The sequence below is a fragment of the Desmodus rotundus genome, chromosome 3 (assembly GCF_022682495.2).
Source record: "Desmodus rotundus isolate HL8 chromosome 3, HLdesRot8A.1, whole genome shotgun sequence".
Classification (NCBI taxonomy): Eukaryota; Metazoa; Chordata; class Mammalia; order Chiroptera; family Phyllostomidae; genus Desmodus; species Desmodus rotundus.
Window position 1 is genome coordinate 194728466 of NC_071389.1, and position 12371 is coordinate 194740836.

Below are 12371 nucleotides of genomic sequence, written 5' to 3' on the forward strand. Positions count from 1 at the left end.
GGTAACGCATACCCACAAACATTCAAATGAGAGTGTGCGTAGACATCGGGAAAATCCCCAGAATGGCGTGCTCCATCCCCCCCCACGGCTCCCCCCACCCCCAGACACAGCCTGCAGGGGTCTGGTCTGCCTCCTGCCCCTGTGGGGCCCTGGCTGCCCCACCTGACCAGGGCTCCTCATGGCAGAGTCTGCGCCCTCACCCCTGGGCGGGGGGGGGGGGGGGGGGGGGCGTGGAAAAGTCAGGAACCCAGGGACGGGGCAGGCCTCGGGGAGCAGTGCAGGGTTGGGGGCTCATCCCGGGCCCACGGAGTCCCTGCCACATGCCCGCACCCCCCTCGGTGTGCTCTCCCCCGCAGGGATGACAGAGCACACCAAGAACCTCCTGCGGGCCTTTTACGAGCTGTCACAGACGCACCGGGGTAAGGGCGCCCCCAGTCTCACTGCATGACCCCAGGCAAACCCCTGCCCCTCCCTGGATTCCACATTGCCCACATAGTGAGCAGACAGCGGTGCCCACAGACAGCGCAGCTTCTGGCCTCAGGCAGCTTTGGGTGAGGCCTTGTCCAGGCACCGAAGGAGGCCACGCCAGGGCCCGCAGGGAGCATCCTGACCGGCTCGTCTTTGGGGGGGTGGGGGCGGCCCTTTGTCCGAGCCCTGTCTGCGTGCACTGCCCCTGCAGCGCATGAGGTCCTTTCTCATTTCTGGGAAATGAGGTCACGTTTCCTCCCAGGCCCCCAGCTGGACAGGGCAGCCGCCGCTCACCCCATTTTCTGGGTGGGAAAGGGAAGCCGGGGCACAGGAAAGGGTCACACAGCTCCTAAGGGGCAGAGCTGGCCTACAGCCCAGGTGTCCAGACCCCAGACCAGTGTTCCACCCTCAGACAGCGCCTCTGCCCCCCGGCCTGGCCCAGCTATTTCCCATGGTCTGGTCCCTCGAGATCGAGGGCAAGCTTAGTGTACCTTAGGGGACTGACCACGCCTCCTCAGCAGTGCAGACTAGCTCCTTCAAGGTGCAGGGCCAGCTCCCTCTGACACTCTAGGGGTGCAGACCAGCTCCCTCACAGCATACATGCATCTCTCTTGGGGTGTAGACCCCATGCAGACCTTGGCCTTCAGCCTGCCATGCCCCCTGCCCTCCTCCCCCACAAACCACCCCCACAATGGCCAGGGAGGGGCAGCCTTCAGGGCGAACTTATCACACAGCCTTCGGGGACGTGTTCTCTGTGATCGGGGTACGGGAGCCACAGCCGGCCGCGAGCGAGGCTTTTGTCAAGTTTGCCGATGCCCACCGCAGCATCGAGAAGTTCGGCATCAGGCTGCTGAAAACCATCAAGCCGGTGGGTCCCATGGAGCGCATGCGTGTCTTCACGGGAGGGTTGGGAGGGGACAGTGTGTCACACAGAAGAGGTCCAGGTCCTGTCCTGGTGTGGGAGCGCCTGGCCCGGCATTGACCTCCAGGTGGTTCGTGACCCTGCTCCACCACTGAGCCCCAGGCTGCTCTGGGCCTGTCCTGTCCTCACCTCTCTGTAATCAGCAAGACCATCGGGAGCGCCCCTGGGCTCTGCCGCTTGGGGTCCACTAGGAGACTGACACGGGTGCCGCTCTTTGTCACCCTGGCCAGCCAGGCCCCTGCTGTGGGGGCCTCAGCATGCACCCCCATCCCCCCAGATGCTGACGGACCTGAACACATACCTCCACAAAGCCATCCCCGACACGCGCCTTACTATCAAGAAGTACCTGGACGTGAAGTTCGAGTACCTGGTGAGTGGCCTGTAGCCCGGGTGGCCGGGGCACTGCTCTGGCCTGCAGGGTGAGAGCCCGACCGGACCGGAGCCGGGCCAGAGCCCCTCACATCCGAGGGAGGCTGTGGGCCCAAGGCCAGGGGCGCTGCCAGGGAGTCCGCAGTGGCAGAGCCCTCACTGTGGGCCTTTGACCCCTTGGGATTTTGGGGTCACTTACTAACAGGTTAGACTAGGCAGTGGTTACACAGCGGGCACCAAGGGACGTCAATGAGTTTTATGTTTAAGTGGCCGTTCTGCGGCCCAAAGGAGTGGGGGCACCACTACCTCGAGCAGGTGGCGGCCCCACCGCTGCAGGACGTCTGAGCGCCTTTCACAGGCCTGGCCGCAGCGGAGTCGGCAAGGCCTCCCTAGCACCTGGGACCGTGGGACCCGTTTTCCCAGAGCATCTCTCAGGCCTTGAGTTTGGTAAATGGGGGGCTGCCCTCAGGCCCTTCCACCCTCCCCGGTGAGCGTCCTGCCCCATCTGGTGACCCTGGGGCCACCCCAAGCAAGCACTAGTGTGTGTGAGGTGCTCAGGCCTCGGCGCTGCCGAGCCCCGCTGTCCTCTCCCATGGGCCTCACCTCCGCCCCGCTCGGGGTCTGCGGGGCCCCGGGGGCCCGGCAAGGCTGCTCCCCTGGCTGGCCTCAGGGCCATGTGGCATGTGGGGAGCTGGGCACATCAGGGTGGGCCCCCAGGAGGTGCAGCCATGCAGACAGCCGGCCTCGCCTGTCCCCACAGTCGTACTGCCTGAAGGTGAAGGAGATGGACGACGAGGAGTACAGCTGCATCGTGAGTGCGCAGGGGCAGGGCACACCGTCCCTTGCCTGCCTCGCAGGGTCCCCAAAGCTCCTGGCTCTGCCAGGGACACCAGGTGGGCCAGGCCAGCCTGGGAGTGGCCTGGGGCGCCTGGATGGCTCTTGTTCCTGAAGATGTGGGTCCATCCCCTCCCAGCCCAGCCCCTCTGGCCAGCTTGCTGTGGGACTGCCCCCTGTGCCCACTCCCAGAACAGCTGCCCCCAACTTTGCGAGCTTCTTGCAGGGAAAAACTGGCTTTCCTCTCCCCTAAGAGGCCTTTTTTTTTTTCTTAATTTGTAGTATTTTTGATACCAGGATCCATCTTATGACTAAATGTTCATTTATTTAAGATGGGGAGGGTTTTTGTTTGTTTTTTCACAAAAGTGTAAGTGCTTCCAGCAATTCCTGGGAGCCATGACAAGAGCCGAATGGGGTGGGGGGAGGGCCTTCCTGCCCCCGCCCCATCTGTCGCAGAGCAGAGCTGACCTGCCCAGCGTCCCTGACGCGCCCCCTCCCCCCGCCCCAGGCCCTCGGGGAGCCGCTGTACCGCGTGAGCACCGGCAACTACGAGTACCGTCTGATCCTGCGCTGCCGCCAGGAGGCGCGCGCGCGCTTCTCGCAGATGCGCAAGGACGTGCTGGAGAAGATGGAGCTGCTGGATCAGAAGCATGGTGAGGGGCTTGGGGGCACGTTGGGGCGGAGGGTCACAGCCCACCCCAGTGAGTCCACGCACCGTCCTTGGTATGGCGGGGTGGGCACTGTCTCCCCACTTCAGAGCTGGGAAATCGGAGGCCCAGAAGGGAAGAGCACTTACCTGGGCCCAGGGCCAGGCAGGGACATGCAATGTACCCAGTGGGACCCAAGACAGAGCCCCGGGGAAAGTGTGCCCGCCCACCAGAGCCTGGCCTAGGTGGGGCAGACTCCCTGGGGCGCAGTCCACAGCCCACTCCCCCCAGCAGGGTGCCTCTGTTCCCTTTGCTGGAATAGAGACCTGGGTTCTATGTAGGACTGGGCAGCCCTTGCTTTGTCCCCTGCCAGAGTTTGAGGGTCGGGTAGGTGCCTGAGGGGAAGCCCCTGGCAGGGAGGCGGGTCCAGGCAGGTGTGGAGGGTCCGCTCTGCAAGGCAGGCAGCCCCGGTCCAACAGTGCCCCTTCCGCCTGCCCTCCCGCCCCAGTCCAGGACATCGTGTTCCAGCTGCAGCGCTTCGTGTCCACCATGTCCAAGTACTACAATGACTGCTATGCTGTGCTGCGCGACGCCGACGTCTTCCCCATCGAGGTGGACCTGGCCCACACCACACTGGCCTACGGCCTCAGCCAGGACGAGTTCACTGATGGGGAGGAGGAGGAGGAAGACGAGGAGGACACGGCAGCCAGGGAGCCGTCCAGGGATGCTCGAGGGGCTGCTGGGCCCCTGGACAAGGCTGGAAGCTGGTGTGACTCCTGAGTGTGCCCGTGCAGTGCGGATCTGGGGGGTAGGGAGAGCGGGAGGGCGACAGCCTGGGAGCGGAGGCTGGGCCACCGCGCAGCAGGGCGGCGCATGAAGGCCTGCTGGCTTGGGGCGCCCGCCTGCCTGCTCCCCTGTCCCACCTAGCGCAGCAAACCTGGGCTCCTGCCCAGGGAAGGCACCAGGGCTGTGACCTCGGACCTGGGCACGGACCCTCCTGCTCCCTCCCCGCCTCCCCCCCTCCCCCCAGACAGAGCGAGAGCTTGGTCTCTGGACCTGCCCTAGGAAACGGAGGGCAGAAAGGAGGAGAGGCTGGCGCTGGCAGGAAGTCCAGGACCTGTTCCTTGTGGGCGCCCCCACTGGCCCTACCTGGAGTCTGCCGGAGTGGGGGGCCGGGTGGGACAGCTGAGGCTGGGCCCGTGGCTCGCGTACACCCTGGTCCTGCCCCAGGCTGGCCCCGCCCCAACCCACACTCACACCTCGGTGGCCTTTATTTATTTTATTCCCCTGGTTCAGCCACTTCCCTGGGGAAGGGCTGGGCGCTGGGCCTGCATCAAATAAACACAAACCCAGATGGCACTGGGCTCTGCAGTGGCCTCAGGCCTGCCTCTCCTTTCGACCCCCCTCTCCTGCCCCGGTCGCAGGGCAGGTGGGCACAGGGGTTACCTCCGTTCTCTTGCTCTACTCACTATTCCCCAGCCTCGCAGCAGCTCTGCCCATTGGCACTACTGTCCCCATTCAGAGATGGGACACTGAGGCTCCAGGCCACGCCATGCATAGGGATGGGGTGGATTTGATCGCAGACCTGTCAGGTCCAAAGACGACTCCCCCTGCCACCCAGGCCTTTACATCCGCCTCTCCTTGGTCCTTCAGGGCTCCTGGCCATGCACTAAACCCTGATTGGGGGTGGGCAGGGCAGACACTGGGCCAGGAGGACTGAGGCCCCAATTGGGAGAGTGGTGAGGGCACCCCGCCCCCCAGGTGCACCCCTCTGCAGGGGCTGTGGGGGAGGCTGGGGGCGAGCGGCTCCTCAAAGTCTGTCCTCGCAGAGCGGCAGAAACGTGGTGACCGTGCGCCCTGCCTCACCTGCACAGTCCAGCCCACACCTGGGGTCCCAACGTCATTACTGACAGTGGCCCTACTCACTTTCTATTTTTTTTTTAATTTAACCTTCATTGTATTTTTTTCCATTACCATTTAGTCCCCTTATACCTCCCCCCGCCCCCAAGCCCTGTTGACTCTCAAAGTGCCCCTGATGACTGAATTACCCGGGAGCGGACCTGAACAGGAGTGTCAGGCGGGCCTGCGGTTGTGGGGGAGGGGGGCTGTCACGGGGGCCACTTGAGCCCTCAGAGCAGTCAGCCTGCAGCACCTGGGGGCGGGGGGCAGCCAGCAGGGAAGTCCGGGGCTCAGACTGCAACTGGCAGCCTGAGTTGAGTCACTGCCTTGTGATCCTGGACCGCTCCCTGACTGCCCTGTGCCTCGGTTTCCCTGTGTGGAGCACGGCTAATAATGGGGCCTACCTTGCTGGTCGTGAGGAGGGTTAGATGAGCCACCATTTATGAAGGGCTGGGCCAGAGCCTGGCACAGGGTCAGCACTCTGCGTGTGTGTCACGTAAGACGCAGTCACCGCTCCCATGTGCAGGGGGAACCGCAGGAGCAGGGTCAGCCGATCTCGGGCATCTGCAGGGTCGCCCTCACCTTCCTGCGGCCCAGCTGGAAAAAGGCCGTCTGGCAGGGAGGGGTCCCTCTTGGGACAGGCTCTGTGGAGGGGCCTGGGCTGGACGAAGGCTGCTGCCTCCTCTGGGGCCTGGTGCCCACACTGGAGGTTTGGAGGAAGGGAGGCAAAGGAGGGAGTGTGTGGGAAGAGGGTAAGTACAGAGAGGGACTTGATCCCGCATCTTCCCAGGCGGAATGAGACCTGGAGCTCCCTGCCCCAGGTCGAAGTGCAAGAGGTCAGAAGTCAGAGGGTGAGAGTGGAGATGCCGGGGATGCCCTGCAAGGGGCAGCTCCCGGAACTGCGTTGGTGCCCACAGGGACGCGTGTCCAGGGCAAAGGCCTCAGGACTCCAGAGCTGTACCCTGGAGAGAGGAGACTCACTCTCGGCTGGGAGAGGGTCCCACTGGCCCCAAGCTCCAGGGTGCCACAGGACGGACTCATTTACTGTCACTCCCCAGCGTGGGAGCGGAGCTGGAGGCGCAGGGCCAGGATCTAACCCCTGTCCTTGCCCAGACCCACACTCTCTCTCAGGCGGGTCTGGCTCCCTCCCAGCAAGCAGCCCTCACTCGAGAGTGGGCAGGTGCTGCCAGCCTGGGAACCCCTGCCCCCATCTCTGCCCCTCCCTCCCCCAGCACCTGCCGGCGCAGAGGGTCCTAGGAGAGCCCCTCAGACTCCCTCCTACCCGCCCCCCCCCCCCAGGTCAGAGGCGCAGGAACAGAGCCTGTCTGTCAGCTGAGCTTTATGAACTTGAGTTTTACAGGGCTCGAACCCTGTCAGGGCACAGCAGCTTCACTGAGTCCGGGGGGGGGGGGGGGTGGATAGGGCCCAGCCATGGCCCGCTGGGCAGTTGAGGGTGGAAGCTTCCCACCTGGACTCCAGGGGTGACTGCCCCCAAGCAGCCCCCAGTGTGCCAGACCCTCTAGGAGCAGCAGGGGCTCTGGGACGGGAAGCCCTGTGGCTGAAGTCATGGCCACCCCCCAGGCTCCGACGCTATGCAGACTGGGGTGCTGGCCCCGGCTCTGGTTCCGCCTCCACCTCAGGGTCTGTGGGCCCGGCTACCAGGCTCAGCACCTCCAGGGCCTCGAGGCCACTGGCCTCCTGGGTGGGCAGGGGCTCAGAGTCCCCTTCGGCCTCAGCATCCTCAGAGTCACTGGCCCCACCCTTGCTGCCTGGGTTAGGTGGGGAGTCCCGAGAGCGGCGCAGGCAACAGTTGGTGGCCACAGCCATGAAGACCCCAGCCAGGACCACCTCAGAGCCGGCCAGGTAGAAGATGATCTCATAGTTCTTCAGCATGTCCACCAGGCGGCCTGGGGCGGGGAAATGGGGAGGTAAGGGCATGTGGGCGCCCCCCACCCCCACCCTGAATCCTCAGGTAAAGGGCGGCACCCTAGACTTGGGCTTTCGGTTGAGGTGCTCACATGCCCCAGTCTTTCTTCCCATTTTACAGATACAAAAATCCCACTCAGGCTCTGCCATTCGAGACTTTAAAAATGTCACTTCACTCCCCTGGACCTCAGTTTCTGAAGTGACACGGGGCCTTTGGTGAGGCAGCGCCTTACAGCTTACAAGGCCCCTTGCCCCAGACTCACCCCCACCTGTGCCCTGTGAGTTGTCCAGCTGGGGACAGTTGGGGTGGCACTGGACTCACCCCTCTCCTGGGGGCCTCAACCCTTGCTCTTTCCACCTCATCTTTGGGGGCCTGTCTGCTCTCTCACTGCCCCCCCTCTTGTCCCCCCAGAGGCCCGGACCCCACAGAGCTGGTTAGCGGGGCAGAACAAGGTGTGTGGGTTATCACTCCTGTTTCCTCCTCTGTCTTTTCCAAGTGTCCTATCCCAGGCACTTCTCACTGTGACCCTCAGGAAGACCTTTTACAGTAATTGCAAATACTCTCCCCTAAAGTGAGGCTCCTTCAGGGTCCCCCCTCTTGGGGGCATTCTCGGGGCTGTCCAGACCAGGCTGGGCCCCTCGGTCTGCACCTCTGAGGCCGTGGGGACGTGCCCCAGTGACCCCTGAGCCAGCTGGCCCCCTGAGCCTCACGCTGCCAGGCTTAGCTTCCTGGTCCCTGCCCCACCCACACACAGCCCATGTGACTTCTCTGCCTACTTGATCTCCACCCCAGCGTTTCACAAGAAAATGAGAGAAGGGTCCCTGAGCTTCTGGGGGTGGGGCACTGGTTTGTGGTCTTTGGTGGTGGGCTTGGGGGCCTCCCACACCAGGGTCAGGGGCTTTGCGGTTCCCACTGGGTCAGGTGAGACAACCAAGCCTGATGGGGGCGCTCAGCCAGCTGGCCTGGAAGGATGGGCAGCTCCACCGCATCTCAGGTGCAGGCGGGCTCCAGCAAAGGAGCTCCATGCCGCAGCTGGCCTCAGCTCCCTCCTGCTCACAGGCAGGCCCCCCGCTGTTTCAGGGGCCACTGACAACCCAGGAAGACCCTAATGTCCCCCACCCCATCTTTCCAGTCCTAGTTCTTGCCATTCTTGTGTAGGAACACTGTACCCCCAAACACCTGCAGGAAACCCTCCCAGACCACCCTCTTCAGGATGATTTCCTAAGAGGTGACGAGTGCAGGGTTCCCAGGGAAGAACCTAGCCTCCCTCCTTCCCCACGTGAGCACACCAAGCACCCACAGGGTGCTCCTGGCCCCAGGGCTGCTCCCCCCAGGACACCGCTCCTGTGCCAGGCACTGTAGAAGCAGGAAGACTACAGTGCTCAGATGAGGAGCGGGCATTTAGCACTGGGCAGGGCTCCACTCTAGTTCTGGGACTACAACTTGTACTAGGCCTCCATGCCTCAGTTTCCCTATCTGCAAAAGGAGATAAACATTTGTGCTTGGTGCCAGCTGCTGCACATGACCCAGTGAGCCAGGAGCTGTCAGTGTTGGGCTCTTCCTGCCACTCTTTCTCTTTTCCGTCCCCTCCTGGAGCTGGTGGAACTGGCTTGGAGGAGGGGCTAACAGGCCATGTGAAGGGGGGTCCACCCCACCAGGCTGTCTCTTCTGAGGGACCCCTGTAAATTCCATTTAACAGGAAGGGGGCTTCCCTCGGGCCTGGGGGCAGTATGCCCCGCCACCCGCTCCTCCTGCGGGCGCGCACCGGCAGAAGGCGGCCCGATGAGCACGGCCACAGCCTCGATGAGCAGCACCAGGCCCAGCGCACTGGGGAAGCGCTGGGCGCCCACCGCCGCCATGAGCACCTCGAACTGCAGCGCGCCCACCATGCCGTAGGAGAGGCCGAATGCGACGCAGAAGGCCACAAGGGCGCCATAGGAGCGCGCGCGCGCGCTGCTCAGGTCCGTGATCCCGTTGGCCAGCAGGGCGAGGCTGAACAGGTATGCGACTTGCGGTCGCAGACGGGCCAGGCCGGCGAGAGCGCCGCACGCTGGCCGCGCCACGATGTCTACGAAGCCCACGATGGAGAGTAGGAAAGCGGCGTCCGCGTCTGGCACGCCCGCGTCCTTGGCGTAGTTCACCAACAGGATGGCGGGCACAAAGAGCCCCAGCGCCATCAGGAACTTGGTGACGGCATACACCGCGAAGACGCGGTCGGTGCACACGGTCACGTCCAGCAGGCGTCGGCGAGTCTTGCCGCCAGGGGGCGCCTCGCTCAGTCTCAGCCCCCTGCGGTCCGCGTCCGCCTCCACCTCCCCCGGAGCGTGGCTCGCGCTGCGGGTGCGGGGCGGAGGGCCGGGCCCCGGCGGCGGCCGCATGACGGCGCCGCAAGCGCAGCAGTGCAGCAGGAGGCCGCCAAGCAGCAGGAAGCCGCCGCGCCAGCCGAAGCGCTCGAGCAGCTGCTGGCCGAGCGGCGAGAGCGCCGACAGGAACACGGGGCTGCCCGCCGCCGCCAGCCCGTTGGCCAGAGGCCGCCGCCGATCGAAGTAGAGCCCCAGCATGATGAGCGACGGCTGGAAGTTGAGGGCCAGGCCCAGGCCTGCGGGCGAGGCGGCGCCGTGCCAGGCTCCCCAGGGGGCCCCCACTCCAGAGCAAGAGGGAGCGGACAGAGCCCCCGGGGAACTGAGCAGAGGGACTTGGAGGACAGCTCCACGTGGGGAAACTCAGGACTGGAGTTCCCGCAGCTAGGACTCCCAACCCCCACCCACAGCCCCGCCGCGGAGGGCGCCCTCACCTGTCAGCACGCCAGCTGTCAGGTACAGCTCCAGCAGGCGCGTGGCGAAGGATGCCAGGACCATGCCCGCCGAGGCCAACAGCCCACCCACCAGCATCACCGGGCGACAGCCAAAGCGGGTCACGAGGATGCTGGACACCGGGCCTGTGGGCAGGGCAGAGTCACCACCCTCGCTGCTCCACTCTCCTGCCTGGCGGACACTCCAGGCTTTGCACCTCCCAGCCCCAGAAGACGGCTCAAAGGGATACAGGGACCCAGAGGGAAGTGTCTGGCTAAGGTCACACAGCTTGGCTGGGACAAACCAAGGAGACAGTGCCCTGTGGGGGACTCAGGGGGAGGAACCTGTCCTGGCCCAGAGCCCCTCCTCCCTACCCCTCATGAGGCACCCAAGCAGAAGGGGCAGACCCCACTTCCTTTTTATCTTCACAGCCTGGGCCCCCGGCATGGGCTGCCTTGCTCCCCAGGCTCCCCCACTCATCCCCACCCCGCAGCTGCCTGGCCAGGTCAAATCCGGCACTGCCGTCTCCACAGGTGAATCTCATTAAGATCTCAGTTTCCCCACCTGTAAATAGGCAAGTGTAGGGGTTTGGGCAGGAATGGTGGGACCCTAATGCTGGCCAAGCTTCCAAGGGCAGCCACCTGCGTGCCGCTCCGCCTCTGGCCGCTGTCCCTTCCCTCTCTGGCGCCAGCATTTCCACAGGAAGAAAGGGGCTGCCGTGCTGGTCCCATGGAGCCCCGTGGATGCCCTGGGGATCAGGCATCTCCTGGCCCCTAACCGCCCCCCCCCACCCGCAGTCCTGGGGAGGGGCGCTGACCGGTGCCGTAGAGCATGGCGAGCATGATGGAGGACACCCAAGCCGTGTCGCTGTAGCCCGCCCCGAAGTCGCGCATGAGCGCGCGGAAGAAGACGCTCACGGCCTTGGGGAAGCCGTAGGCGAAACCAGTGACCACGAAGCAGGCGCCCAGCACAGCCCAGCCCCAGCCGCCGTCCGGGGGTCCCGCGCCCCGCCGGGGGCCACCAGCGCCCATCGCCACTGTCTCTGCTGGAGGAAGAGGAGGCAAGAAGGGAGCAGCGAAGGTCTGGAACTTAGACAAGGAAGGGGGATGGAGACCCAGCGTGGGGAAACTGAGGCACGGGCCTACCCCTGGGAGCCCTGCGCAGTGAATGAAGCCAGGAGGGGAAACAGGAGAGGAACCTCACCCCAATTCCCCCCTGCTCCAAGGAAGGATGAGGGGAGGGTAACAGGGTCGTTCCCACCTGAGTCTTGACTTCAGGAAGGCTTCCTCTGGGGGCCCTCCTTGCTCTTCAGGACCTAGTGGGTGCAGGAGAGGAGTGCTGGGGGCGAGAGCCTGGCCGCCAGTGTGTGCCCCGAGGTGTGGGTGGGGACCACCAGTGCCCCCAGTGTCTCTGGACAAAGAAGCAAATGTCCGGGAGGGAGGAGACAGGCACTCGAGTGAGTGAGTGGGGGTTATTTTCCTCCCGGCCCTGTGGCATGTTCCTAATTTCTCCCAACGATCGGAAGTGACCAAAGTCATTAGAATATTATGGGGGAAAACAAGAACGTGTTTATAACAGCATTAGCCTTGACTTAGAAGCCAAGGGAGCTGAGAGTTCCGATTCATCCCAGCTTAGCTGTGGATTTGCTCTGCGACTTGCACAGGCCCCTCCCCTCACTGAGCCTGTTTCCCCACCTGTAAGATGAGAGATTGATCAGGCCAGGAGGGAATCTTGGGGTGTGGGTTGGAGCTCAGACCCTCACGGGACAGGAGGGGACCTTTGAGGGGGTACCAGGAGAGCGTCCTCTAAACTGCTAAGAGCCTCCCCACCCCCGGCGCATATGGAAAGCAGCTCCGGAGCTTCACACTGCTGGAGCGCAGCCCAGGGGTTCACACCGCAGGCAGGCCCGGGTGCCACCAGAATGGATGAGGAGGGTGGGCCTCAGAGGCGGGGTGGGCCAGCCCACAGCTGGGCAGGAGCCTCCTTCCCTCCCAAAGGCCCCTCTGGCCTGGTGTTGGGCAATGCCAAGGGACCTGTGGGTGTCTGGGACTGCCCCCTTCCCACAGGACCAGTTCTGGCATTTCCTGCTGTTGTCCCCTCATCATGGGACAAGAGGGTGGTCCCTGGCAGCCCCTGCCTGCCCCACACTCACCAGAGCTGACCTGTGGGTTTGGGGGTCCAGCCTCACATCTGAGGCCTGCAGGGAGGGGCTGCCCCACCACTGCCCGTGAAGCCTCGCCTGGTCGGGGGCACAGCCGAAGACTGCTGGGCCTGCTGGTGGATCAGCCGCTGGCCTCTCACCCTGACTGCTTCCCTGGCCTGGGGCTTAGTGCACGCCCCCACCCCCAGCCCCTGTAAGAGGCTTTTGCCTGGGAGGGGAGAAGGGACTGAGCAGAGACCAACCTTGGGCCCTGGGGCTGCCCACGGAGAGCTGGACAGATAAGGAGGCCCTTCCACGCTCTGGAGCCTCCAGAGGACACACACGGTCCTACCCTGGGGGGTCTTCGTGGTGC

At 64.3% G+C, this 12371-nt stretch overlaps 2 protein-coding genes across 9 annotated transcripts in view; one reads left to right on the forward strand and one right to left on the reverse strand.

Annotated features, from left to right (window-relative positions):
- PICK1 (protein interacting with PRKCA 1) overlaps positions 1 to 4599 on the forward strand; it is a 68880-nt gene extending 64281 nt beyond the window's left edge. For 4 of the 5 annotated variants that reach the window (XM_053919557.2, XM_045187107.3, XM_024579173.4 and 1 more), the window contains exons 8-13: positions 357 to 419; positions 1203 to 1336; positions 1668 to 1760; positions 2520 to 2570; positions 3102 to 3246; positions 3749 to 4599. In XM_053919557.2, coding sequence (XP_053775532.1) covers positions 357 to 419; positions 1203 to 1336; positions 1668 to 1760; positions 2520 to 2570; positions 3102 to 3246; positions 3749 to 4020 — 758 coding nt within the window. In that variant the 3' untranslated portion in view covers positions 4021 to 4599. Of the gene's footprint in view, positions 1 to 356; positions 420 to 1202; positions 1337 to 1624; positions 1761 to 2519; positions 2571 to 3101; positions 3247 to 3748 lie in introns of all 5 variants that reach the window. The other variant, XM_053919558.1, reaches the window with a different exon arrangement.
- A 1873-nt stretch (positions 4600 to 6472) lies between these two features.
- On the reverse strand, positions 6473 to 12351 carry SLC16A8 (solute carrier family 16 member 8). Of its 4 annotated transcripts, none has more exons than XM_053919566.1 (5): positions 12262 to 12351; positions 10676 to 11173; positions 9861 to 10004; positions 8832 to 9665; positions 6473 to 7046 (listed from the first exon to the last, which is right to left on the reverse strand). In XM_053919566.1, exons 2-5 carry the CDS (start codon positions 10887 to 10889, stop codon positions 6730 to 6732), a joined length of 1509 nt encoding a protein of 502 aa, XP_053775541.1. In that variant the 5' UTR covers positions 10890 to 11173; positions 12262 to 12351; the 3' UTR covers positions 6473 to 6729. The 4 variants fall into 4 exon arrangements, with proteins under 4 accessions (XP_053775541.1, XP_053775542.1, XP_053775543.1 ...); XM_053919567.1 differs by lacking the exon at positions 12262 to 12351 and adding an exon at positions 12011 to 12254; XM_053919568.1 differs by lacking the exon at positions 12262 to 12351 and having other exon boundaries at positions 10676 to 10900; positions 11119 to 11376.
- Between the last annotated feature and the right edge of the window lie 20 nt (positions 12352 to 12371).